General features: G+C 35.3%; 2 protein-coding genes across 2 annotated transcripts; both read right to left on the bottom strand.

Moving 5' to 3' along the window:
* Positions 1 to 13,150: 13,150 nt before the first annotated feature.
* On the bottom strand, positions 13,151 to 16,576 carry LOC115994868 (1-aminocyclopropane-1-carboxylate oxidase homolog 1-like). Its single transcript, XM_031119177.1, has 3 exons — positions 15,864 to 16,576; positions 15,136 to 15,457; positions 13,151 to 13,642 (listed from the first exon to the last, which is right to left on the bottom strand). The coding sequence occupies exons 1-3, from the start codon at positions 16,382 to 16,384 to the stop codon at positions 13,364 to 13,366; spliced, it is 1,122 nt and encodes a 373-aa protein (XP_030975037.1). The 5' UTR covers positions 16,385 to 16,576; the 3' UTR covers positions 13,151 to 13,363.
* A 6,479-nt stretch (positions 16,577 to 23,055) lies between these two features.
* On the bottom strand, positions 23,056 to 26,620 carry LOC115994866 (1-aminocyclopropane-1-carboxylate oxidase homolog 1-like). Its single transcript, XM_031119175.1, has 3 exons — positions 25,995 to 26,620; positions 24,897 to 25,218; positions 23,056 to 23,498 (listed from the first exon to the last, which is right to left on the bottom strand). Exons 1-3 carry the CDS (start codon positions 26,528 to 26,530, stop codon positions 23,202 to 23,204), a joined length of 1,155 nt encoding a protein of 384 aa, XP_030975035.1. The 5' UTR covers positions 26,531 to 26,620; the 3' UTR covers positions 23,056 to 23,201.
* Positions 26,621 to 26,968: the final 348 nt, after the last annotated feature.

Genomic DNA, 26,968 nt, shown 5'->3' with positions numbered 1-26,968 from the left:
CACCTATTGCTCTCTCTCTCTCTCTCTCTCTCTCTCTCTCTCTCTCTCTCTCTCTCTCTCTCTCATTTTCTTGTTCATTTTTTGGGAAAGCGAGCATTTGGTTGGTTAGTTTGGATTGGCTATTCCTCAATTCAAACCTCAACAATCATCTCTCTCTGCACGTGACTTGGAGATTCTCTCTAAAAATAGTATTTGGAAATTATGTTTACTTTTATTGTTTAATCTTTAAAACCATAAACTACCTGTATTGTCTTTGAATCAATCAAATTTTCCCCTTTTGTTTCTCTATACTATTCATAGAGAAAGAAGCTAAACTGTTTAGATCTGTGAATCATATAGTAAATAAAAAGCCAAAGAAAAACATAGTGAAAATCTCTTACTTTTCTGTGTTCCTTCTCTTAGATTTATCTGGGTCTTGTGTTCATTCCTCAAATACTTAGATTAGACTCCTAAAACAAATCAAATTCGTTTAAAACAAAATTTAGTTTAAATACCATATTAAGGAGGAAGACATAGAGATTGAGAGAGAGTCTAATGGGTTTTTAAGAGAGATAATGAGATAAGATGATTTTGATTTTGTCTACCTAATCTCCTTTTGCCTTTTGACAGAGAGAGAGAGAGAAACATTAACGGAGAATTAAACCCCAAACAAGTCCATGTGCCTTGCACATGATCTATGGATATGTGTCACTTTAGTCTTTTGCCACCTGTCCTTTTATACAGCAACTCCTACAACCATGTTCATAGGAAATTGCACATTAGTTATGACTCATATTTATATGTATTTTTGAGTGTGAGTTGGGAGACAAATAAAGTTAAAAGAAATTAAAATAAAAAGACTAAAGACTGCCACCAAAAGAGAAAAAGAAAAAAAAAAATCACTAGTTTAAGTAACACAATAAACTTTTGAGTAATATTAGGGACGCACAAAAATTGCATAACTTTGTGTTATAACTTGCACATTAGTTATGACTCATATTTATATGTATTTTTGTGTGTGAGTCGGGAGACAAATAAAGTTAAAAGAAATGAAACTTAAAAGACTAAAGACCGCCACCAAAAGAGGGGAAAAAAAAATCACTAGTTTAAGTAACACAATAAACTTTTGAGTAATATTAGGGACGCATAAAAATTGCATAACCTTGTGTTATAACTTGTTACATGGTGAGTTATGAATGGTGCAAGTGTATCCCCACATGGCCCACCATTACAAATCCACCAATCATAACTCGCCACTTGACGAGTTATGGCACAAAATTGTGCATTTTTATGTGTCCATAGCATTACTCTAAACTTTTAGCAATTAAAAAAAAAAAAAAAAGCAACAAAACAGACTTTCACATTTCAACATGCACAAACACACTTAACTTTTGTTTTCTCAGAAAAAATAAATACATAAATAAATAGCATCTTGGCAACTTCTTATTATTTTTGGTTTGGGAAAACTTATGTTTTGTTGGGGGTGAAATACACTTGAGAAACTAAAATATTGTAATTGTAAAAATGGACATATTTCATAGGGAATGTTACAAAGAAACACTGTATGATGCACAAGACCCACAACAAAAGAAAACATATGACAATTGCTCTAATCACTTGCTAATCGAAGGCTAATGACTGAAAGGTAACTGTAACTTTGTTTTAGTCCTTTTATATGCCATATACTTTCTTTAATCCTAATAGTTCCATGCCCTGGATACATCCAACTGTGAGTTAATAAAATTGAGACATACTTACGATATCAAATATTTTTTATTACTTCTACTAGTGTATCATTTATGTAGATTTGAAAGATAATTACTTTGGCCTTTTGATTGATCAATGATCATACACCAACAATCATATTTCAAAAGGGAAACCACTAAAACTAACATTGGACTAGGTATGTGATTTTTTTTAGGGGCCAATTAATACATTTGCACGCCCAGTTTGTTTTTGTATAGTATTATATAGAAGTTTCAAAAGCTTTTGGGGCCATGTCACATGTATTACAACTGTCAGAGATTGCCACGTTTCAATACAAGCTCATGTTAAAACTTGACTGAGGTTTGAGGGTGAGAACATTTTAGCAGAGCATCAACTTTACGTGCACAACAACCCCATTGTATGTGTAGGGGCAAAGGCCCAAAATCATATAGTGGGCTTTGGGCTTTACCCGGGACAATTGACAAGTCCGAGGAGAGGCAAATGGTTGTAAAAGGGACTCCCGGTTAATGTCTCATAAACAGGGAATACATGAAAGATGATCCGAGGAGGAATACCTCCTTGGATGCGATGGATGTAGCTCATATGCGTAACTCTAGCAATTAGAAGGCCCCTCCAAAAGGTCCTAGTGATAGGAGAGTGCCACATAAACATATGGGGAAGAAGGAAACACAAAATATCTAAGGAAAAACTGCTACCACCCGCATTAAATGTATTGCAGCTACTTTTCTGGCCGCATTTATGTGGAGAGGACCTTTGAATAGTGCTACCTTTGCTACCATAACTCACAGAAGGTTGAAGGGGAGTGTCTGATGGGACGGGCACTCAAGTGGGACTTCAGATGATCAACAAGTGTAGAATCAAGATGGCTCAAAGAGGGTTATATAATGTGAGAGATCCCCATGAGATGGGGATCGAAAAAGGGAGAGAATACGGTAGCAACCTAAGTTGTCTCCATATCCAACTGTAATCAGCATACACAATTGTAACCTCCTCAAACTTAAAGTCCATTGATATCAATATTTCTTATTTGTGCTCAACTGTCATTTAATTCAAGACTCGCCACTATACAACTCATTAGGCCCTAGTTCTTCAACCCATTATCTACAAATTTATTATGTTGGGCCTCTTAGACCAAGACTTCATACATTTTTGGGCTTGGGCTCCAAATTGTGTCCCTACAATTGACGCCGTCTATAGGGAGAACTTGTGTCTCAACGAGTGCAACAGTTAAACATGGTAGGATCAGGTCACACCAAATAGAGCTTGCAGGTTCTCAACGACAGGACAACTTTCTTAACCTCGAGCGGGAAAGAGATTAGGACAAACGTCGAAAGGGCAGTGTGCGTACTACCCATACAAGCAGAAGCCATTCTAGGGTGAAAAGTCACGTATCCCAAAAACAGGACGATAACAAAACCCTACAGCAGGAGATTGAAGACTTAAAAAAGAAACTACGTCGTGCGCAACGAAGACGCTTCCCCTCCAGTTCAGATACTAGTGAAGAAGGGGATGACAATTATAGGCAAATGTCAAGAACTCCACCAAGTGAGACCTTTTCTTACGAGGAAGAGCACCACCATAAATGTAGCCACAAAAGTCCGTCCCTTAAAGGCCTAGTGAACGATACCATGAGCAAGGCCCTAGATCGAATCTCCAAGTCACCTTTCACATGCAAGATAGAAGGGGCTAAGCTTCCTCGGCGATTCCATCAACCCACTTTCACTATGTACAATGGCAGAACGAACCCCATAGAGCACGTAAGTCAGTTTAACCAGAGGATGGCCGTCCATTCCAAAGATGAAGTTTTGATGTGCAAAATTTTTCCATCCAACTTGAGACCGATGGTTTGATGGCCTTAGGCCAAATTTCGTAGGTTCCTTTAAGCAACTGACCCTGGCCTTTGGCTTCATCATGAGTAGTAGGGTTCCTCGGCCCTTGGATTCTTTGCTGACTTTGTCCATGCGAGAAGGGGAGACCTTGAAAGCCTACTCGGACAGATCAAACACACATCAAAAAGATTAATTTTTCATCTAATTATCAAAAGCTACAACAAACTTGGCACGTCATTTCAAAAAAAAAAAACTTGGCACGTGTGAATTTGCTACAATAATCACATGATACATACGAAATTCATCCCTGTTAGGCTTGATTGGCTTCCTTGTAGAATTAATCTAGAACAACTCTATGCAAGCCATGTGACACTTGCCCTATGTCATTTCCACGTCTCGTGCCATGTCATCATCATTATTCATGTTATACATTTTTTGTCTTCCTTTTCTTTCGTAAGCTTATTGAACTTAACCCAAATCATAAATTGAGTTTGTGGCTAGCTTTAGGCGACTTAGACAATGGCATAAGCCCCTTAAATGGAAGAATTCTATTAACCAATACAATATAATTAAGGCTCTCTCTTCTAGCCCAAAAATTTTAATCAATAAAAATTATCCTTATAAAATTATACAGAAGGTGAAGAGAGCCATTTGCTCACAGCTTACGTCGCTGCTTTTCATCTTGATTTTTTATAATTATTTTTGTATACCTTTCCTTCTGTCTTGCTACTCATCAATGTCTGGTGTATTGACTGCTCTTCTTTCATTTTAATTTCACGTTGGATTTAAATTTATTTATTTTTCTTCTCTTTTGTTTTTTTTGTTTTGTTGTTTCTACTATTGCAAAGCTTTCTCCATTGCCTTGTTACTGTTGGTTTGGTGTGAATAGAAGAGTTTAAGTTAATTTATTTCTATCCAGGCCCTTTTGTCACCTAGTCAATACTTATCCTTTTGTCTATTAATTTGTAACTTACTCACCTTTGGTTTAGTTGATGTTTAAGTTACCTACTTGTAATTTAAAAACACAAAAAAAATAAAAAAAAATAAAAATCAAGATTTAAAAGCATTTTTCTTAAGATGGTGAAGTTTTGGCTTAAGAATATTCTTCCTCTTCATAAGAACATTCTCAAACTGTCAAGGGCATAGCAATGGCAGCTCTATATAGAGTCTAGGGTGGTCATAGGACCACCCTAACCTAGAAAAAATAATAATTATTATGTACAAGTTTTAAAAATTTATGATTTTTATATCCTTAAAAAAACTTTGTGACCACCCTAAATATTTTTTAAGCTCAACATAATTAAACTTTGGAAAAAATTTGGTAACAAACTTGGTTGTAAGCTAAGGCTACAACTCCATTCAATATTTTTTATTATATGTAAATTTTGACAAATCTACCATTATTTACATTTTCTTCTTATATCCTCTATACTTGCAAAATTCCAAGAAGATCAAAAATTGATAGCTATGTCATCAATTAAATGTTTAAATTTTGAGTTTTTGTAGTCTAAAATTATACATAAAAAATAAGTTTATGGATTGAATAGTAAATAATATCCGATTAACATGAAATTTGACATGTGTTTTAAAAGCATAGAAAGAACATGCAATTCAACGGTTAAATTTTCAAAATATGTAGCAATGTTAATTTTTTTAGTGAGAGTTGTAGCCTTGTGTTACAACTTAATTTGTAGCCAAACTTTTTCCTTAAACTGTAGTCCCCTTAACATATTAGGTCCTTATCAGGGAAAAAAAAAGTCAATTTTATTTAATTAAAATTTTGAAAGAGATGTAGCTTGCAACATTGATGATGAGACTATCATGTAACGATTTTAAAATAAGAAAATTTGTAGAAAGAAATTGTAAGACTTTATGTGTTTGCATGTGTGAGTGTGTGTGTGTGAGCAACCGCGACCCCGACCCACCAATTTTTTTCTCAAACTAGGCCTAACCCATGTGAACGGGTGGGATTATGATGCTCAAAATGTCGAATTCGTGATAAAATGTACTCCCTCCTAAATTGAGGGTTTTACATGGAGTTGCCACTTATTTAATTTAAATGGAAAAATAAGAAAACCTTCACTATAAAAAAAAATAAAAAAATTCTTTTGTTATATTAATATATATGACAATTTACATCAATTTTGTAACAAGAATTTACAATACTTTTTTAGTCCTAGATACAATCTAAGAAAGTAAATTACATTACTTTGTTTCTTAGTTACATTCTAAAAAATGTAAAATTGCATATACAAGAGCCTAGTCTAGAACCCTTGATCTTGGTTTAGAGGCTAATTTATGAGATGGGAAGGGATTAAGCACTCATCTTGCCTAGTAAAACCGGTCTCCTAGATTAAGGTGGCCAATATCATGTCATGTCAAACAAATACAAACAATATATCATATAAACATGTTAATTTGCAAAAATTGTAAAGAAATATGTGTTGGGGAATTTGACATAAAGAGAAACAAAAAGTGAAATTTGTTAGATAACAATTTGAATGTAAAGAAAGCATGAAAGTAATGGCATGTTCATCCAAGAAATTAATGTAAACAAGGAATTCCTAGCCTAGACATGTTCATATAAGCATGTGAAGGAAAATAAAATCGTCATCTTATTTGTCATCAACATAATTGCAAAAGAAAATTTATTTTTAGACCTACCAATCATCCAAGTAATCATGAGAAGAACAAAGAAAATCAACTAGACATGTTCATCCAAGTATTTAAGCGAAAACCATAATGTTAATTAGACCTATTTGTCTAAGCATTCAAAAAAGAGAGAAATAACTACCTAGACATGTTCATCTAAGTAAGTTATGAAAAGCAAATAATAACTTAGAAGTGTTCATCCAAGCATGGGAAGGAAAACAGAGAATTGTCATACTATTTGTCATTCACACAATTGCAAAGAGAAAAACAAAACATTTAAGCATATTTGATCATCCAATCAATTACGAAAAAAAAAAAAGTAGAGAAAAATCCTTTAGACATGTTCATCTAGAGAAATTCAAAATACTTAAACATGTTCGTTTAAGCATTTAAAAATAGTAAAACAACTACCTAGACATGTTCATCTAAGCATTCAAGAGAAAGTTATGCATTAGCCTAGAAGTATTCATCTAAGCATTCAAGAGAAAGTTGTGCATTAGCCAGTCTCACATGTTAAAGAAGATGGTCTTAGGATTCAAGGATTTCGAGAAGACGGGAAGCCTTGTTATGAAGGAAAATCATCTACTGGCCACATCTGGTGGGATGTTTGTAATTGTGTTGATTGTTAAGAAGAAGAGATATTTGGAGTAAATCCTCCACAAAGAAAGAAAAAATCTTCCCAGCAAAAACTTAAAGAGAGATATGAAGCAGGGGATCCAGAAGTTAACCTCCTTGGAGAACCATCTGGAAAGTTTGACTATTATGTTCTTTATCTTAGAACCAGAAAACGAACCCTTACCTCCTTCCCTTCATGCAAAGAAAATCTAAATCAACACCAGAAACCTCCATTAATCCCATATTACCAAAAAGTCCTTCCACAAATACCAAAATACCAGTCACTCCCTATTAGCCAAATACATAATCCTCCACCTTGTTACATGTTTGACCAAGCCTCACCTTCCTATTCTCAAAACTTTCCTCCACTAGAAAGTTTTGATCATTCCCAGACCAACACCAAACATATCTAGAAAATCAAAAATCCTGTTGGAACCAACCCAGATGGAACCAAGAAGCAAGTCTCTTTTGCAAAAGTAGCCTTAAACTGGTAAGCAGAAAATGCTGTGGCCCAAAACAAAGTTCTCTCAAAGATCCTTGATAATCAACAAAAGATGGCGGAGGTAGTTACCCACACCTTTTCCGCCTCAAATGCTCTAGTCCAAAATTTGAAGAAGAAAATTAAAACAATTGAACAGGAGTTGGCCATAATTACCTCCACAGTCAAAGATTTGTCTGTCTCTTTTCCTCGTATTGGACAAAAAGAAAAAGAAAGGAAGCAGTTGTTGCTACAGCTTCAATTTATGGAAAGATCACAGAAAGAACCAACTCTCACTCCTCCTATACATGTCCATATGCCTCTCCAGTCACGACAGTCATTATACAAAGACTTGTCGGTACCATCGACCTCCCCATTTTCACCAACTTCTCCTTATCAAAACCTCCAACCACTGGTTATTACACATCCTGACTACAGTCCCTTCAAACCAAGTGGGATTTTTTCGGCCATTACATACTCTACCCTACCTCAACCAGAGTCCCAAGATAAACCACAAAATGAGCCTTCCACAACAAAAAAGGACAAAGAACCATCATACCAACTTCCAGATCCAACTATAGGAGCCTCTTCAAGACCTCCAGATATGAATATGTTAGCCATGAATCTTGATCCCCCAAACCCAATCTCTTCATTTCTTAGAACCCTTACCCTTGAAGAACCAAAAGAACCTTTTGTGCTCCCTATAGTGGAAGACACAGACTTAGATTTGTCTAATCTTGGTTTAGAGGAAGTATTTATGACAAATACTGATCCAAAAGAAGAAGAAGATGATGATGTTCTTCATCCCCAAAGGCCTCCATCCCCGCCACCAATCTTTTCTCCGCCACCTTTTGTCCCAGAATACCAAACCAGATTGTCTTACTCACCAACTACAGATTTAAAACATTTGTTCACTCTTGATAATGTTCCTCCTTCCAAATGGCATGCTGAGTTTTTTAACATGTACTCCTGGTGCATAGCTGAATTTCAAGCTCCGAATGCCATTGTTTCTCAGATCATTGCCAAGTTTGTCGCAAGGATTACAGGAAGATTAAGAGAATAGTGGATCAATTTGGGAGAATACAGACAGAGATAGGTAGCTCAATGTAATACATTGAAGGATTTCTTTACAATTGTCCATAATGAATTTCTTGGTGCAGCAACCCACTATAAGGAGGTAGTACAAGAGAAATTTTTGCTAATTACATGTCAGATTTCATTCCTAAAATTTCCAAATATAGAAACTTTCTAGCCCAACTGCTGAAAAAATCCCCTCCAGAATGGAATTCTGTCCACACAGAAGCAGTCCAACAGTTGAAAAAACTAGCACAAAAGCTTCCTCCTTTGCAAATCCCAGGAACAGGCAAACGGATATTACAAACAGATGCAAGCGATGAAAATTGGGCAGCAGCTCTTTTTGAAGAACTCGATAGTAAAAGAAGTATTTGTGGGTATAAGAGTGGTGCATTTAAACCTTCAGAATTACACTACCACTCTACTTTCAAAGAGATCCTTGCAGTCAAACATGGAATTGAAAAATTCCAGTTTCATCTTCTTGGGCATCACTTTTTGGTAGAAATGGATATGTCTTCTTTCCCTAAAATGCTTCAGTTCAAAAGGAAAATGCTTCCACATCCTCAGTTACTCAAATGGTCAAATTGGTTTTCAGAATGGTCCTTCCAAGTCAAGCACATCAAAGGAAGAGATAACCTTATCACTGATTATCTTTCCAGAAAGCCTCCAGCCTTCAATACCATAATCCTTCCTTCCCCCTTATGTGTATACCCTGTTACAGATCCTTCCTCATCATCAAATCCTTCTCCTGCAATCCCTAGTGATATCCTTAACATGATTGAGAATCTCCCTCTAGAAATAAAAGACCAAATAAAGACCTTAACTCTTCAAGCCATAGCCAAAAGGATTATCAGAATCCTCCATAATTATCTCAGAAATCACCAACCCCACTTTCTTGCTGTTTTCCCTGATATTAATCAACCATGGAAAACCCCTTTCGCCTTCTGGATAATAAATTAGACGATTGCACATTATCTCTACATGTGGTGTTTACTCAATGAGTATCATTTGTGCATCCATTTTGAGCCAGAATTTTACAAATATATTTTCCCACGTGAAAACAGATATTTCCATCAATTCTGGTTTGACATTTTGAAAAATGATGCCTATGATGGCGAATGGATAAAATATCCTACTACAGAACATCCAAGATTTGCAAGCAAGATCACTTCAGCAACTTTAATTGTTAAACTTAACTCCAAAAATGATGTTCGTGCAGAAGGACTTTTCTACCCTGCAGAAATACAATGGCTTACCAATCCAGATGGCACTTTACACACACATCAGGACCCATCTTGGGTATCCTGTTATTATGCTCTCACACTGACAGAATCTCTAAATAAAGGGATCTTATCTGAAACAGTACCCATGGATCCAGAAACCTGTAGAAAGCAGTTACCACATGAAGATCATTGGGAAATGCCAAATCCTCTTGAAGGGTATGATGATCCCTACTACCATAACCATGATCCAGATGTAAATGCCGATGTAGATGAAGAATGGTTCCAAGGAAGAGATGGATGGGACTAAACATTCCTAATATATTGCAAAAAAAAAAAAAAAAAAAAAAAAAAAGGCCCTAGAAATGTCTTCAGACGTTCCATCCTTATCCCTGCACCACACTTTTCAGATTGTATTCCCACCTGTCTACCTCTGCAATAAGGACCCCTACCATGCATGACACTTGCTTCACAACCCAATTATGACAAGCTCAGGCCTCTACCCCTTTGGCCAGATGTCGACATGGAGCTGACCCCTACTCTCTCTTCAAAGATCATTGTACTTTGAATGTAACATATTCCTGTAAATTTTTGCTTATAAATAGCCCCCAAAGGGCTTTGTAAAAAGCAAAGTTAAAAAAGTAGAGAAAAGAATCCTTGTAAGATGTCCACTAGCTTATCCAATGTAAAAAAGTTGTTAAATCTAATAATATCCTTGAGTTTGCTGTACTTAGTTCTTTGTTCAATTCCTTATTTTCGTGTGATCTTTTATTTCTTCTTAGTCGTATACTTTGTAAACTAATTTCCATAATCTTCTTACACTCTCTATTTGAGGACCATCTGAGGTTAGGTATTTGATGTAGGAGATCAAATCCTATGAGAAGGTCTCTTCCTGTGAGAGGGGATCCAAGGACTTGGTGTCTAATAATGAAAGTTGGAAAGATTCTAATGAATAGAGGCTTATTTTTCAAGGTGATAAGGAATGTTTCGCCATTTGCCGCTCTGAACATTTGATTATGAGGTAACCAAAATTCTGCAGGCAAAATCTTGGGGTGGAGAATTGTTGCTGCTGCCCCCGTATCAAACAAAGCTATTACTGGGATAGGTCTGGAGTAGGTGTCTAGGAGGATGTGTACCTGGGCTATAGGAGTGGGATTGGTTAAAAGGGCTATAATAGATTGAGATGTATAAATGGTTTGGATTACTGGTTCTGAGTCATCTTCATTGTCCGGATCTGTGTCTTCCTCTGAAGTAGAATAGGCCATGACAACCAAAGCTTGGGGGGAATACTCATCATCCAGTGAGAAAAGTGATTCTACGTCTGAAAATGGAGTATCCTCTGTATGGATCTGGGCTTGTTCAAGAAGCTTTGCTGCTTTCTCCTTCTTTGGGCAATTTTTTGCAAAATGTCCCGGTCTTCTGCATACAAAGCAAACTTTTGAAGTTTTCCCTCTAAACTGCTTTCTCTAAAGAAACTTCCAATTTTTCTTCTTTGAGAATATTTTCTTGTGACTTGCATAATGTTTTTTCTTCTAGGAATATTTCTTGAAATGATCTCTTTTCTTTATTGGACAGGAACAATTCTTGTTATAACACTTTATCTACAAATCCTTTCTTTTGCAATTATCTTTGAGTTTGCTATGAACCTTGTCTATATCTGAAAGAAATTTTCTCTGGTTGCAGAGTTTTTCAAGGGCAATGAGAGCGTGCTGGTAAATTTCTCCTCAGGAGGCTTGTTGCAGAGTTATTCTCTGGAGATTCATCATGCGAAGTGTCTCATCCCCTAATGGTTTTGGAAGGGAATTGAGAAAGGTATGCTTGGCATTGACATCATCCATACCATTGAAAGAGTAATATCTTCTAGACATTCTGTCAAAATGTTTATCCAAATCTTTTCTTTGGAATGAGCAACATTTCATCAGCAAAAATTCCTCTCGTGCTACCTCCTTATAGTGGGTTGCTGCACCAAGAAATTCATTATGGACAATTGTAAAGAAATCCTCTAATGTATTACATTGAGCTGCCTGTCTCTGTCTGTATTCTCCCAAATTGATCCACCATTCTCTTAATCTTCCTGTAATCCTTGCGACAAACTTGGCAATGATCTGAGAAACAGTGGCATTCGAAGCTTGAAATTCAGCTATGCACCAGGAGTACATGTTATCATGCCATTTGGAAGGAGGAACATTAACAAGAGTGAACAAATGTTTTGAATCTGTAGTTGGTGAGTAAGACAATCTGGTTTGGTATTCTGGGACAAAAGGTGGTGGAGAAAAGATCAGTGGCAGGGATGGAGGACCAAAAAAAAAAAAATCTCTAGCTTAGGCTGTTTTTACCGAATGGGTTTAGTGTCCGATTCTCTATCGAACTGGCAGGTCCGATCCAATTTTAAAACCATAATAAATTGTCATTTATGTGTTTCTTTACGTAAAATCAAGGGTAGTGATCAGCCTTGTGTATACACCACGTGCACAAACAAAACTCGTATTACTAGAAACGTAGGGAAATTCGTATGGGCCAACATGGTCGACACAGCAAGCATGAAAACAGAAAATATGCCCCCTACAATCAGCTCTTCATGAGTCATGACTGAAACAGATCATAATTGCTGTAAAGTGTAACCCTCACTCTTCTTGTTTATTACGTTTAATCACGTGTTTATTGAACTTTTTTCTTTGCCCAGTGACATCTAAACACGTTGCCCAGCACGCTTTTGGAGACTCAATGAATAACTGCTTGAGAAAAGCCTCACTTCTGTGATGCATCCCGGTTGAATGTCTATCAAGATTAGCAACTGGAATGAACTAACTCTTCAGTGAGCTAATTAAGGAACATCTGGGGATGTTTATAATCCCAGCATATATATATCAACCCCGAGTTTCATGTCCTCAAAAGCCTTTAACTCTTTAATGCAATGATAACCCATTTCAGTTGAAGCATTGCAACTTGCCATTCTCTTTTCCACACGAGAAATATATCAGTGTAAATGGCTTTCTAATTAAGTCAAAAGAGAAAAGAAAAAAGAGGCTTTCTAATTTTGGTTTGGGTCTGAATGTACGATTTGCTTATTTTGTACATACACATTTTCCTCCATTTTGATTTTCAGGTTTAGTCCTCTTGCCGTGAAGGCTTGGATAAAACAGAAGTTTCAAGTATTCAAAGGATAAGTCTTAAAAGGTTTTGTTTTTTTTGGTTACATTTTATGCTTCACCGATTAAAAGTCACAACTTGCCATATGTTCTTTTTACTTTCCTTATAAAATTCTCAAAATTCAAAAAGGATAGATTCTTTATAGTATTCACTCATATTGAAAGCGAGGATATTCCATCAAATATAATGGCATCCACTGAATCATATTTTTTTTTATAAAAGATTCCAGATTTCTATGGGAATGATTATAGTATCTTTTAATGACATTTCTTTCTTATCATACAGAAAATTAGAGGAGGCACGAATCAGAGTAGGCATTATTGTCATCACACAAAGAGAAATACCTCCAGCATTTCATGCAACTTGCATTTTAATCATGATCATTGTGGTTACGAATTCATTCTACATACATCAGATTTTACAAATAACAAAAATGGTACTGATTTATTTTACAATTTAACATGACAGGCATTAATAAAACAAACTGTATAAATACGCGTGTATTTGCAAGAGCCTGAAGTAAAATATGAGCATCTTATAAGATAAACAATGAATTTTCAGTAGTACATTTAGCAAATATGAAATGTTCATGTCACTTGGGTTGTTCCGCTTATTACTTTAAAAGCCATTACTCAAATCTATCCTCTCATTTCTTGGTTACCTTTTTGCAACTTGAAATGTGTTAGAGCAGAGTTCTCACCGAGTCCTTTCTCATCATAATAAGCAATGAAATCTTGAACAGAGGTTTCCCTGTATACAGGGGGATTATCTTCTGATAGCAATTCCTTGATCGGCCCATAAATAATTGTTGATGGATAAAGATGTGGAATGAAAAAGCATGCAATGGATAATCTCGGTCCCATATGGTTTGCTAGCACTTGGTGCTCAACACTTTTAAATCTGTCATTAGATATGAGCTGCAAAAGGCAAATATTACAACAGAAGAAACCTTAGAACTGTTACAAGCAATTATACAACAATCTGTTCTCCTATAGCCTTGCCTCAAAATCTCAAATACTTACTCAGTCATCACAATTAAAATTACTAAATTATTATCTTATTCTGCGTGCACTAAATGCAAAAGATTGAAGTTTAAAATGCGAAGTGACAAATACCTCAACTTTACAAAATTGTTCCACCACATTAATTACCTAAACGAAGGCAGAAATCACCACAAGAAAGGACACAAGATATTTCATGCTAATCAATCCCTTTCTCATTTGGTGTGTAACATAAGCAAAATATTGAACTTGAAAATGCAAAGTGACAAAAACCTAAGCTTCAAAATTGATTCTACCAAGCTTTGATGACTCATTCCTTCTTCAGTTTTTAGCTACCTTGTTTCAGATGCATTAGTTAAAATTTTTTAACAGAGCTAGAGATTATCATGATAATGATTTTCTGCTAAATTCAGGATCCAGCCTTCCTTCTCTGTCAAAATTTTGGTATATCCTGACTTTTTTGTTATCTCCTCTGCCCATACTATTTAGTCATCAGGCAAAATACTGATCTCTCCCATAAAAGAGACTTAACTCAAGCAATTGCCATGTGTATGCACAACAACAATGATTAAGAATGAAAGTTACATGGTTGAGTTTGTATTGATAAAAACTTGGTAGCTGTAAACATGCTGAATGAGAAGTCTTGAACCAGTGCAGAAGTTTTCCTTGGGAAAATGCTACAGTTAAAAAGTGACTGCACCTTCGCACAAGAGACATCAAGAGAATTTTGCCACATCAAAATAGTGATAATTTTAATGAGTGCTCTTAGTACCTCCATATGCAAAAGGGGGCAAGGTTTACTTCTTGCTTTCTATTTTTGAGTTAAAAAAACACTTCTATTCACCAAAGGCCCAAAATCTCCAAAAGCACAGAAGGGCCTATGAAGCACCCTGAGAAACTCACACTAACAAAGTCAAGCAACCATTATAGGACTGTCCAAATAATAACTCTAATAAAGAACCTCTAATTTATATTCCTACAACTACAAGGCCTCAAAAAGGAACAGGAACTAGTAAGTGTATATGACATGCACATGTTCAAGCACTCAAGTGATCAGATGCTTGTCATGTTATCACTTTCTAAAGTAACGACACAGAAAAGGGTCCATTTCCTGTTGAGGTTTGGTAGCTGTCACAATAATCAACACTGAGAATTGTCTGACATGAGCGTTACACAACATGAATGAGAAGGCATCTTTAATAACTCAACAGAAATTTATTGGTAGGCAGATTGTGTATTTCTATTCATTTTAGCACCAATTTTTATTTAGATTATAAGAAATGCAGCCCATATATATAGACTGTATTGCACATGGTCATTAAATTGGGTAAATAGTGCTTTCTCCAAAAAAAAAAATGTGGGTAAATATTGAAGAAGTAACTATTATTTCAAATATATAAAAATCTTGCCTGTATGAGATCTCCAATGTTTACTACTAGAGCTCCAGGAACAGGAGGAACATCAATCCACCTATTTTGATGAAGAACTTGAAGTCCACCAATATGGTCTTGAAGTAGGATGGTAAGGAAATCAGGATCTGAGTGTTGGGTTGTGCCCATGGTCAATTCAGGCTCAGGGCATGCTGGATAATAGTGACTCAGAATGACATGCCCCTTCGCACATTCCAGGCCTATAAGTTGGTCAGATTTGAGTCCAAGTGCTTCTGATAGCATTCCAAACAAAGTGATCCCCAACTTATGGACTTGGTTAGAATACTCAATAATTATGTCTCTGCAAATTACATCAACAAACATATACAAAACTACGAATTTATCAACAAAACCAAATTTTAATTTCCTAAAGATACACAACATACAAGCCATCAAAACTTGTAACAAGGAAACCTTATTTAAAAGGAATACATATTCCTTATATGGATGGCCCATGATTTGTCATTTTATAACTCCAAATAGCATAGTTTCAAAGATGCACTAAAAGTATAAAACATACTTTGTGAGTTGTGACATTGTAGACAAATACATGGGAAATGCGGAAAAGAAATTAAGAACTGCTAGTCCGAATATCTGTAAATTATATCCTCTTTCTATATCACATTCTGGATCAAATAAACTAAGTAATAAAAATTAAATTTGCGAATGTGATATTCAATTGAAGAAAATGACAAGTAAAAGAATACCTGCAGACTAGAGGCAATTCTTGAGGGTCCAAAGGGTCAGGACCCATAACACAATACAAAGAGTCCCTCCAGTTAGCGAACCTTGACTTGTACAAATCAAAGTTACTCCGAAACTTCACCTTCTTCGTCGACTCCCTCGTATAGTACTCAGCCTTCACCTCCCTCGGCAGCTCGTGGAGTCCACGCGCCGCCTCCAACATCTCCTCCAGGACTCTCTCAGCTATCCCGTGATTCACCAACTGGAAGAACCCCACCTCCTCTGCAGCCCTCCTGACACCGTCAACGACGTCGGCACGCCGGCCTCCGAGGTCTATGACCGGAATTGTGAAATGGGTATCGGTTGGTTCGCCGGTGGCTAGATCCTCCGGTGGGCGGACGAAAATTCTGGGGATTTTGGTGATACCAGCATCCACAATACCTTTGACTCCGGACTTGGAGTCGTCAAATGCCTTCAGCTCTTGGAGACGGTCATAGTTTGTGGGATTTCCGGTGAGTGATTCTTCGGCGCCGGTGATGACCATCTTTTAACTTCAACTTATTGTTGTGTTTAAGTGTAAGGGTGTCGTTGAAAAAACTGTGTTTTTACTTTTTAGTTAAAAATGAGTTGCAAAACAGTGTTTTGGTTTAATTTTTGAAACTCTTTTAATCTTTCTAAACGCCTGTTCTAAGAGAAGTTTGATGAGTTGATCTTTCAATCTTTAAGGTTTGACTTAGAGCACTAGCATTGAAAAATGCTATCCTATATTATTATACCATCTCAAAAAATCACTTTATTACTTATACCATCCCATTTTACAATACCTCCTACATCAAAAAACTCTATTTTTATTAAAATATTATTTTTTAATCTTTCTTTATCATTTATTTCTAACTGTTTTTTTGTGATTGAATCACATTTTCCTGGGCTTTCCCAACATTTTTTTTTTCCTTTCTTTCTTCCTTATCCTCTGGCACTGGTTCAACACACAAATTTTTCCCTTAACCTCTGGCACAAATTTCTCCCATGATGCACAGATCAACCAATCCAAACCCATCACACACACACAGAGCTCTGGTTCAACACACAAAGCCACACACACACACACAGACCCATGATGAACCGATCAACCAATCCAAAACCATCACACACACACACCGAGCCACACACAAACCACACCGATCGGAGCAACGACCATACACCGATCGGAGCAAATGGCAATCAGAGAGAGGAAAGATAAACCCACACACACACATCGAGACACACACAAACCACACCGATCGGAGCAATGGCCATACACCGATCGGAGCAAACGGCAATCAGAGAGAGGAAAGATCAACCCACACACACACACACACCGAGCCACACACAAACCACACCGATCGAAGCAACGGCCATACACCGATCGGAGCGAACGACAATCAGAGAGAGGAAAGATTAACCCAAATCCAAAACCCAAAACCCATAACCCACGACTCACCATGCCGATCCACCACTTGACCCATGATACACCGATCGAAGCAAACCCAACCCACATCGGAACAAACCCATCGGAGCAAACGGTAATCAGAGAGAGGAAAGATCAACCCAAATCCAAAACCCATAAATCATAACCCACCGCCCACCATGCCGATTCACCACTTGACCCGTGATACACCGACCGGAGCAAATCAGACCCACATCGGAACAAACCCATCGAACCCAGTAGAGGAAACGGCAATCAGCGAGAGGAAATGGAGAGGGAGAATGAGAGAGACGAGGACAGTTGAGAGATGAGGAGAGAGTGGAGCTCAACAGAATATAATATGATTATATGTTTTAGAATAGTGCTACAGTACTATTCTAAAGTTAGAATAGTACTGTAGCACTATTGCAAAAAAAATTTGCAATAGTGAGCTTTACCATTCCTTGATGCAACCGGTTTTAAGCCTTAAAATGTTAAATTGTCCTTAGATTTAGCATTAGCATTTTTCAATGCTAATGCTCTTACATGTCAGAGGAGTTTGATCTCTCAATTTTCAGAGTTTCAACTCTCATGTCACCGATGGCGTAACAATGATTTTTAACTTGGGAGAGGTTTGATTTACATGTAATGAAGGGCGTATCCAGAATTTTTAAATGGACAAGGATTTCCTAAAAACATGGTTGTAGGAGTTGCTGCATAAAAGAACAGGTGGCAAAATTCTAAAGTGACACGTATCCATAAATCATGTGCAAGACAGATGACTTGTTTGAGGTTTAGGGACTGTTTTGGACGGCATTTTTTCATTACTCAATTTCCATCACTTATTACTTATCACTTTAAAATACCACACCTGTTTAGCATTATCACTAAATATTTTTCACACTGTTTGTAGGCCTATACTTGTCACTTCGTGCAACTTTTTTTTTTTTTTTTTTTCAGTACCCGAAAACCTAAACTAGGAAGGGAAAAAAAAAATACCTAAACCCAGCGAAAGAAAAAAAAAAAAATAGAGAACACCTAAACCAAACCCAAAAAAAAAAAAAAAGGTAGATTGGTCAAAAGGTGCAGCTAAGTTATGACTAATGGGTTCCTGTGTGTTTAATTACAAAAATGTCATTGAGTTATGAGTTATGGAAATTGAAAACAGCTAAAATGTGTTTTCAGTTTCCATAACTCATCACTCAAAAATCAAAGAATTAAGTTATAGAAACAGAGTTATGGGTTCCATCATTTTTGAGTTATGAGTTATAGAAACAGAGTTATGAGTTATGAAAATTGATGATTCAAACACCCCGTTAATTCTTTGTTTAATGTAGTTTTTCAAAAATAAAAAAATTAAAAAAAAAACAAAAAAATCACTTTACTTTTCTCTCTATCCCTCTCCTCCTTGTGTCAAATAGCTTAAGAAAATTCAAAATCAAAATCTTCTCTCCTTCTCTCTTCAAAACCAATCAAACTTTTTTTCTTTCTTCCTCCTTCCCTTCCTTTCATCGGAAAGACAAAAACCCCAGCCACATGAACCCTTTAAAAAAAGCCCCTCTCAACACATGCTCTTGCCACCAATCCCACCTATTGCGCTCTCTCTCCCTCTCTCTCTCTCTCTCTCTCTCTCTCTCTCTCTCTCTCTCTTATTTTCTTGTTCATTTTTTGGGAAAGCCAGCATTTGATTGGTTAATTTGGGTTGGCTATTCCTTGATTCAAACCTCAACAATCATCTCTCTCTGCACATGACTTGGAGATTCTCTCTAAAAATGGTGTTTGGAAATTATGTTTACTTTTATTATTTAAACTTTAAAACCATAAACTACCTGTATTGTCTTTGAATTAATCAAATTTTCCCCTTTTGTTTCTCTATACTATTCACAAAGAAAGAAGCTAAACTGTTTAGATCTATGAATCACATAGTATATTTTAAAAAACCAAAGAAAAAAATATTGGAAATTTCTTACTTTTCTGTGTTCCTTCTCTTAGATTTATCTGGGTCTTGTGTTCATTCCTATTCAAACTCAAATACTTAGATTAGACTCCTAAAACAACTCAAATTTGTTTATAACAAAATTTAGTTTAAATACCATATAAAGGAGGAGGAGGAGAGAGAGTCTGATGGGTATTTAAGAGAGATAATGAGATAGGATGATTTTGATTTTATCTGGCTAAGCGCAACCACAGCAGTGGAATTAAGAATTTAGCTATTTGGTACTACAAAAAGTTACTTTATCTATTTTACTTACATACATATCGGCAGTAGTGGATCTATTTTAGTTTTTAATACAATAAAATAATATAAACATCACAATAAAATAAGATATCTATTATAATAAAATTATATATCTACTATACACAACCATCACAACCACACACACAATCAAGCAGGGAATAAAATTTTATTTTTTATTTATTTATTTTTAGCTCTAAGCTATGATGCATATCCATAAATAGATGTGCACTATAGCAATGAAGCTAAAAAAAATAAGTTTAGCTCCACTGCTGTATGAGTTTTTTTGTGTTTTGGTGGAGCTAAAATAACTATATATCTTTTTAGCTCCATTGCTACAAGTGCTCTAATCTCCTTTCGCCTTTCGATAGAGAGAGAGAAAAACGTTAATGGAGAATTAAACCCCAAATAAGTCATGTGCCTCGCACCTGATCTATGAATATGTGTCACTTTAGTCTTTTGCCATCTATCCTTTTATGCAGCAACTCTTACAACCATGTTTGTAGGAAATCCTTGTCTTAAATGTTTGCATGTTAGTTATGACTCATATTTATGTGTATTTTTGAGTGTGAGAGTAGAGTTAAAAGAAATGAAACTTAAAGGCTAAAGACCACCACCAAAAAAAAAAAAATCACTAGTTTAAGTAACACAATAAACTTTTAAGTAATATTAAGGATACATAAAAATGCATAACTTTGTGTCACAACTTGCTACGTAGTGAGTTGTGAATGGTGGAAGTGTGTCCCCATATGGCCCACCATTGCATATCCACCCATCACAACTCGCCACTTGACGAGTTGTGACACAAAATTGTGTATTTTTATGTGTCCATAGCATTACTCTAAACTTTTAGCAAAAAAAAAGACTTTCACATTTCAACATGCACGAACACACTAAACTTTTGTTTTCTTAGAAAATAATAAAAATAAATAGCACCATGGCAACTTCGTATTATTTTTGGTTTGGGTAAAATTATGTTTTGTTGGGTGAAATACACTTGAGAAACCAAAATATTGTAATTGTAAAAATGGTCATATTTCATAGGGAACATTACAAAGAAACATTGTATGATGCATAAGACCCACAACAAAAGAAAATATATGACAATTGCTCTAACCACTTGCTAACTAAAGGCTAATGATTGAAAGGTAACTAATATCTGTAACTTTGTTTTATTCCTTTTATATGCCATATATCTTCTTTAATCCTAATAGTTCCATGCTCTGGATACATCCAATCATTAGCCAATAAAATTGAGACATATTTATGGTATCAAATATTTTTTATTGCTCGTACTAGCATATCATTTATGTAGATTTGAAAGATAATTACTTTGGCCCTTTGATTGATCAATGATCATACACCAACAATCATATTTCAAAAGGGAACCACTAAAACTAACATTGGACTAGGTATGCGAATTTTTTTTGAGTGGCCAATTAATACATTTGCTTTTGCATTTAGCATTTTATTATTTCTTTACATATTTAGAGAATGGAGAAAGAAAATGGGCGGTAGTTGTTGTATGTGAAAAAAGAAAAACAATTTTAAAAAATTAAGAAAAAATTACATTTTTAAGAAATATAATGTAAAATAGATAATTTGATGTGTGATGTTTTGAAAAATATGTATGTAAAATAGAAAAAATATCTTCTTGTGCTAAAATAGACACGAATTTTTGTATGAGCTAATACAAATGCTCTTAGCCCAATAACTTTAAAAATCACATATATATCATGAATCTATGATTTATTTTCCATTTTAGCTATAATGGCTGTGTATGGGTGTTAAGTTTTTTAATATTCATTCTTTGCATTTATGAAGGAATGATGGTGATCGAAACGTGTAAAGAGAGAAAAAAAATTAATATTTTAACAAAATAAATAATTTAATGTGAGTATTTTTGAAAAATAGCTATGTATAATACTAAAATAGAAAATGTAGTTCTGATGCTAAAATAAATTTTAAAGGGATGGTTTATTGCTGGCTGTCCGGATGGGAGTGCAGAAGCTTGTGATTGAATTAGATGCTATGGTGGTAGTTGAGTTGATGCAATCCTACTCTCCCTCTAATGCATTTTACTCTTCCTTGCTGGCTGACTATAGGTCGCTTTTGGGCAAGTTTCAGCACTACAGGGTGCAGCACGCATTCAGGGAAGCGAATAGAGTTGCGGATGCTATGGCTAAGCTAGGAGGAGCAATGCAAGATCCTTTTGTAGTTTGGGATATTCCCCCATCTGATGTAATAACTAATTTTGTGTATTTTGATACTAATGGGGAAAGTGTATGTAGGCTTGTTGCCTCTAAACTTAGTCATTTTGGCTTAGTTGTTTAATATTAGTTGCTTTTAACCCAAAAAAAAAAAATTAAAAAAATTGCAGTAATTAAAGCAAATACTCTTATTAATTGTACATGTCCTCTTAGTTACGTTTACGCAAATCCAATAATAATAATAATAATAATAATAAATACAGATCTAGTTTTATTTTTTTTAATCACGTTATCCAAGATTACCATTTGTTTTTGGGGGTTGGTGAAGAAATAATGGAACAAAGATTAAAAAAAAAAAATGCAGGAATTAAGGCAAATACTCTAATTAATTGTACACGTCCTCTTAGTTACGTTTACGCAAATCCAATAATAATAAAAAAATACAGATCTAGTTTTATTTTTTTTTAATCACATTATTCAAGATTACCATTTGTTTTTGGGGTAGGTGAAGAAATAACGGAACAAAGACAAAGTGATTAAACAGATCCCCGGTGTTTTCCACAAATTTATGTGTCTAATTTTAACATAATATTATTCACTCTATTTTAACTTCCGGGTGAAGAGAGACCGGAGATTGAACTGAAAATATCTCCTAGACTTGTTTCATGGAGTGGGTCAAAGGTAATTTTAGTCAGAGATCGCTCACTACTTGACCGATGTGGTACTTTAGACTGCTTATCTTTTTTTTTTTTTTTTTTTTTTTTTTGGAGATAATATAGACAATGAGAAATTCTCTTTGTTTGTCAGTTAGTTATTTATTTTTTTTATTTTTGCTTAAAGTTTTGTGAGGGTTTAACTTGCTGCTATAATGATTATCCAAAAAAAAAAAAAAAAACTCTCTTTAATGCTTGTTATATTCTGATTTTTCTTTTTTGTCCTTATAAATTGGGGTGAATTAATTTTGGTCATTAGAAATTCACTTTGTTGATTTAGCCCCGACTCTTTTAACACAATTTCAATATTATTCTTACCTATCTCAATAATAACAATAATTCTAGTTCATTATTGACAGATTCACATATGGGCATCTTCTTCCAAAGAGAACTACTGGATCTGTTTCATTTTCATACCATGCCAATTTTATCACGATAATTATGCAGGCCAATCCATTCTGAATTCTGAGTAGTATTTATCATTATTATTTTTTTTGGAGGAAAGACTTCAGAGTAATAAGCACAACAGGTTTTACAATTTACAAAATGGTGTTGATTTATCTCATGCTTTAAATCAAGTAGGAATAAAATAACAATATAATCTAGGTAAGGTGCATATTATTCCAAGAGCATGCAGTAAAACATGGTCATCTTATACCATGCGCATATAATTTGTGTAGTAGCTAGTAGATTATGCAAATATCATCATTATATAATATGAAATGATAATGACATAAAAGTTCTTATAAAATATCAGATTAAGAGTGGCACAAATCCAGTTCTCTTATTTCCTTGTCACCTTTTTGCAACTTGAAATGTGTTAGAGCAGAGTTCCCATCAAGTCCTTTCTCATCATAATAAGCAACGAAATCTCGAACTGAGGTTTCCCTGTATACAGGGGGATTATCTTCTAATAGCAATTCCTTGATCGGCCCATAAATAATTGTTGATGGATGAAGGTGAGGAGTGAAAAAGCATGCAATGGATACTCTCGGTCCAATATGGTTTGCTAGCACCTGGTGCTCAACACTTTTAAATCTGTCATTAGATATGAGCTGCAAAAGGCAAAAATTACAACAGAAGAAACCATAAAACTGTTACAAGAAATTATATACCAATCTGATCTCCTATAGCCTTGCCTCATAATCTTAAACACTAACTCCCGCATTACAATTAAAATTACCAAATAATTTTCTTATTTTTTGTGCACTAAATGCAAAATATTGAAGTTTAAAATGCAAAGTGACAAATACCTAAACTTTACAAAATGGTTCTGCCGCATTTTGATGCTTTGCTTCTTCTTTAGGTCCCATTTCTCTTTAAGATTCATCATTAATTACTTGAATATTTTTGAACAAAGGCAGAAATCACCACAAGAAAGGACACAAGATATTTCATGCTAATCAATCCCTTTCTCATTTGGTCTGTAGCATAAGCAAAATATTAAACTTGAAAATGCAGAGTGAAAAAAACCTAAGCTTCAAAACTGGTTATACCAAGCTTTGGTGACTCATTTTTTCAGTTTTAGCTACCTTGTTTCAGATGCATTAGTTAAATTTTTTAACAGAGCTAGAGACTATCATGATATTGATTTTCTGCTAAATTCAGGAACCAGCCTTCCTTCTCTGTCAAAATTTTGGTATATCCTGACTTTTTTGTTATTTCCTCTGCCCGTACTATTTAGTCATCAGGCACAATGCTGATCACTCCCATAAAAACTCGAGCAATGGTCATGTGTATGCACAGCAACAATGATTAAGAATGAAGGTTACATGGTTGAGTTGTATTAATAAATACTTGGTAGTTGTAAACATGCTGAATGAGAAGTCTTGAACTAGTGCAGAAGTTTTTTCTTGCAAAAATGCTACAGGTAAAAAGTGACTGCACCTTCACACAAGAGACATCAATATAATTTTGCCTCATCAAAATAGTGATAATTTTAATGAATGCTCTTAGTACCTCCATATGCAAAAGGGGGCAAGGTTTTCTTTTTCCTTTTCTATTTTTGAGTTAAAAAAACACTGCTATTCACCAAAGGCCTGAAATCTTGAAAAGCACAGAAGGGCCTATGAAGGAATAGGAACTAGTAACTGAATGTGACATGCACATGTTCAAGAACTCAAGTTATCAGATGCTTGTCATGTTATCACTTCTGATGTAACGACACAGAAAAGGGTCCATTTTCTGTTGAGGTTTGGTACCTTTCACAAAAATCGACACTGAGAATTGTCCAACATGTGTGTTACACAAACATGAATGAGAAGGCATCTTTAAAAAACTTGACAAAAATAACATTTATTGGTAGGAAGATTGTGTAATTCTATTCATTTTAGCACCAATTGTTCATTAGATTATAAGAAATGCAGCCCATATATATAGACTATTACATATGGTCATTAAAGTGGGTAAATAGTGAAGAACTAACAATTAAGTCAAATATATAAAAATCTTGCCTGTAATAGATCTCCAATGTTTACTACTAGAGCTCCAGGAACAGGAGGAACATCGATCCACCTATTTTGATAAAAAACTTGGAGTCCACCAATATGGTCTTGAAGTAGGATGGTAAGGAAATCAGGATCTGAGTGTTGGGTTGTGCCCATGGTCAATTCAGGCTCAGGGCATGCTGGATAGTAGTGACTCAGAATGACATGCCCCTTTGCACAGTCCAGGCCTATAAGTTGGTCAGATTTGAGCCCAAGTGCTTCTGATAGCATTTCAAACAAAGTGATCCCCAACTTATGGACTTGGTTAGAATACTCAATAATTATGTCTCTGCAAAGCAGGTCAACAAACATATACAAAACTACGAATTTATCAATAAAACAAATTTTAATTTTCCTAAAGGTATACAACATAAAAGCCATCGAAAGTTGTAACAAGGAAACCTTATTTAAAAGGAATACACATTCCTTATATGGATGGCCCATGATTTGTCATTTTATATCGCCGAATAGCATACTTTCAAAGATGCACTAAAAGTATAAAACATCCTTTGTGTGTTGTGACATTGTAGACCAATACATGGGAAATGCAGAAAAATTAAGAACTGCTAGTCCGATTATCTGTAAATTATATACTCTTTCTATATCACATTCTGGATCAAATAAACAAATTAATAAAAAGTTCATCTGCGAATGTCATATTCAAATTGAATTGAAGAAAATTTCTGACAAAGAAAACCTAGCGTTTTTTGAAAAGGATTATAACCATTTAAAATGAATCCATGTAATAATTTAAATTAAATATTAAAAATATAAAGATATATAGATTGACACATTATATATACGTACAGAGTTAGATTCCCGAAATGCTACATTTTAACTGTAAAATGAACTTTCTTCATTCCCAACCGTACCTCAATTTTCAAATAAAAAACTAACGTACTTATCCACCAAAAAAAAAAAAATTAAGAGAGAATATTCAGTTATCATCTATCAATTTTCCCACAATATTCAAGTATAATCTTCTCAAAAAAAAAAAAAAATCATATAGGAATCTAAAAAATAAACAAGAACAAGTTTTTTGATTAATGAGAAGAAAAAGAATACCTGCAGACTAGAGGCAATTCTTGAGGGTCCAGAGGGTCAGGACCCATAACACAAAATAAAGAGTCCCTCCAGTTAGCGAACCTCGACTTGTACAAATCAAAGTTACTTCCAAACTTCACCTTCTTCATCAACTCCCTCGTATGGTACTCCGCCTTCACCTCCCTCGGCAGCTCGTGGAACCCACGCGCCGCCTCCAACATCTCCTCCAGCACTCTCTCAGCTATCCCATGATTCATCACCTGGAAGAACCCCACCTCCTCTGCAGCCCTCCGGACACCGTCAACGGCATCAGAACGCCGGCCTCCGAGGTCTATGACCGGAATTGTGAAATGGATGTCGGTTGGTTCGCCGGAATTGGGGTTATGGGCGGCTCGATCCTCCGGTGGGCGTACGAAAATTCTGGGGATTTTGGTGATACCAGCATCCACCAGACCTTTGACACCAGACTTGGAATCGTCAAATGCCTTCAGCTCTTGGAGACGGTCATAGTCTGTGGGATTTCCGGTGAGTGATTCTCCGGCGACGGTGATGACCATATTTTAACTTCAACTTATTGTTGTGTTGAATTAGATAAAGATTGAGTGTGTGTTTGGATTGGACTTAAGTTGCGTTGCGTTTCTGTTTTTTTTTTTTTTTTCACGCGTTTTCATTTGGAGTATTGAGGTTTCTGTTTAATAAACAGTAACCGTAATGGTTGACTTCTTCTAGTAAACAGTATACATATGTACTGTTTATAGATCCATAAACTCTATTTTTTATCAAATTTTTCATTAAAAATAGGTCCTACGGTATTATTTACACATTTAAAAATTATTTTATTATAGTATTTTCAGTTTTAAATTTTTAATTTCAACAAAATAAATTCTATCTAAACAGACCTTAAAAAAAGGAGTTTTGATCTTTCATAGGTTTTTATTTTTTATTTTTTTCACATGTCACATCTATTGTATTGCGAGTGACAGAGACCGCCACCT

The sequence above is a fragment of the Quercus lobata genome, chromosome 6 (assembly GCF_001633185.2).
Source record: "Quercus lobata isolate SW786 chromosome 6, ValleyOak3.0 Primary Assembly, whole genome shotgun sequence".
NCBI classification, from domain to species: Eukaryota; Viridiplantae; Streptophyta; class Magnoliopsida; order Fagales; family Fagaceae; genus Quercus; species Quercus lobata.
This window is presented reverse-complemented; position numbering and strand designations above follow the sequence as displayed.

Bases quoted from the DNA above. Each gene is read 5' to 3' on its own strand.
- LOC115994868 (XM_031119177.1), bottom strand. From the start codon at position 16,384: ATGGTCATCACCGGCGCCGAAGAATCACTCACCGGAAATCCCACAAAC. The intron at 15,458-15,863 runs GTATTCTTTTAC...TGTAATTTGCAG, and splicing joins GAATTGCCTCTAGTCTGCAG to AGACATAATTATTGAGTATT. The intron at 13,643-15,135 runs GCAAGATTTTTA...TGCCTTTTGCAG, and splicing joins ACATTGGAGATCTCATACAG to CTCATATCTAATGACAGATT.
- LOC115994866 (XM_031119175.1), bottom strand. From the start codon at position 26,530: ATGGTCATCACCGTCGCCGGAGAATCACTCACCGGAAATCCCACAGAC. The intron at 25,219-25,994 runs GTATTCTTTTTC...CCTGCTTTGCAG, and splicing joins GAATTGCCTCTAGTCTGCAG to AGACATAATTATTGAGTATT. The intron at 23,499-24,896 runs GCAAGATTTTTA...TGCCTTTTGCAG, and splicing joins ACATTGGAGATCTATTACAG to CTCATATCTAATGACAGATT.